This window comes from Telmatherina bonti, assembly GCF_933228915.1.
Source record: "Telmatherina bonti genome assembly, chromosome: 4".
Lineage (NCBI taxonomy): Eukaryota > Metazoa > Chordata > Actinopteri > Atheriniformes > Telmatherinidae > Telmatherina > Telmatherina bonti.
The window spans coordinates 35,580,982-35,582,750 of record NC_136622.1 but is presented as its reverse complement, the minus strand read 5'-3'; the positions used below and the strand labels follow the sequence as shown (position 1 = coordinate 35,582,750).

General features: G+C 40.0%; 1 protein-coding gene across 1 annotated transcript in view; it reads right to left on the bottom strand.

The window, feature by feature from the left end:
• srms (src-related kinase lacking C-terminal regulatory tyrosine and N-terminal myristylation sites) overlaps positions 1 to 1,424 on the bottom strand; it is a gene marked incomplete at both ends in the record, with an annotated part of 17,206 nt that extends 15,782 nt beyond the window's left edge. Inside the window, one exon of the mRNA XM_079238595.1 lies at positions 1,416 to 1,424. Within this exon, the coding sequence (XP_079094721.1) occupies positions 1,416 to 1,424 (9 nt within the window). The remainder of the gene's footprint in view (positions 1 to 1,415) is intronic.
• Between the last annotated feature and the right edge of the window lie 345 nt (positions 1,425 to 1,769).

The window sequence follows — 1,769 nt, the reverse complement described above, 5'->3', positions numbered from 1 at the left end:
ATATATATATATATATACATATACATATATATATATATATATATATACATATATATATATATATATATATATATATATATATATATATAGGAGATGGACGTAGTCTCCCTGACATCACCTGACATCACCTGTAGGTTTCTGAAAAGCTGAACTGAAGCCCATTGGGCCGTTTCGACCATTGCCATCTTGGCTGTGTTAAGCATGTTGTTGCTCCTGGAACATACAAAAATGGGCAAAGTGGTGAAGCTCTGATGCGAGTGCAGGGGTGGATGATTGACATTTAACAAACTCTGAGCTGCCTGTAGCTAAGAGCTAACCCAGAGCAAACGGATGCTAACCAGCTAACGGAGGTAGGCAAGCTAAAGCTAATGTGTGTATTCCCAGAGTTGTCCCAGTGTTGCTTTCTTGGATATTGGATACACGTCAATAAAAATTAACTCAATTCCCCTACAGTTGTCATGAAGGTAACTCAAAACTCTTCAGACACACTGTTGGTTTTTTGTTGTCGAGACACCAGAAAAAATTTCTTCAGGTGAAGAACAAACCACTGAGGCCGGTTTGATAGATAGCACACTGTTTTATTAGTATATTTAGCTTTGTGACATACAGCTCAGGAGGAAACAAAACAAAAAACCAAAACCTAAGTGGTCACATTTCTTTTCCAATCGCAGAAACCTTTCAGCCTTAGCAGTGACATCACACAGAAACAAAGCTTCATTTTTCAATCATTGGCTTCTTTATTATGGACCAGAGTGATATGTTGTCATCGTTGGACAAAACCAACACGCCCAGATCGCTCATATGTTGTCAACTAACAGAAAAAACAAACAAAAACAACCCTAGATTTCTTTTTAACCTCTTCTTTCCTCAATTGTTTCAAGTTGCTTCACAAATATCATCAACACTTTGCTAAAGAATGAAAATATTTAAGCACAGGTTCTGGAAAAAAGGTCAATATAATAAACACAATAAATATAAAAAGAATTCTTGATAGAATTTATATGGTATCAAAGAGAAAGGGAAATGGGCCTCGGTTGGACTTGTTTTTACAAAAGCGACGTCCTTTTTTTTTTTTTCCTGAGGTTGAGTTTTGTCATCTGTAGTTTTAAGTTTTGCTAAATATACTAATAGACTAAGAGACCCAAACACTCCGGGTCTTTAATGGCTTATCATTCACTGAGGAATCCGCTCCACCGGGTCGGGTTGGACCCGGGAAGGGTCACTGTGGCCCCACTGTGATTTCTGTGTGCTGTGGAGTTAACTTCAGAGGTTTCAAGGGCTTACGGCCCCTCCAGGAGCCAAACAAACACACAACTCCCTCCTCTTCCCCTCCTTAAAAACACAACTGGTCGGACAGAGATGCCTCCACTGGGCAGCGTTTTTTCTCCAATGACACGACTTCTGATTGGTCTCACCGTTGGCATCCCTCGGCAGAACACAGGTGCACATTTAGCTTTTCAGGAACGACATCCTGACAGGAAAACAGGTAAAAAACCAAAAAAAAGAAAGAGCAACAAGAAAAGGTACCAAGTGAAAGTCAGAATGTCAACTCAGTCCAGTTTCCCTTCAGAGAGGAAGGAGGGAGCGGGATGGATGGAAAACCGAAGGGAGGGATAAAAAGAGATGGCTTGGGAGGGAGGGGGGGTCAGATAGATGAGAGGAAACAAAACAAACTAACAAAAACTGAACTAGAAAGAATTTTAAAAATCTGTACATGTAAACATCACACTTCCACTGAGTCAAATCAGGAGGGAAATACAGGTTTCACA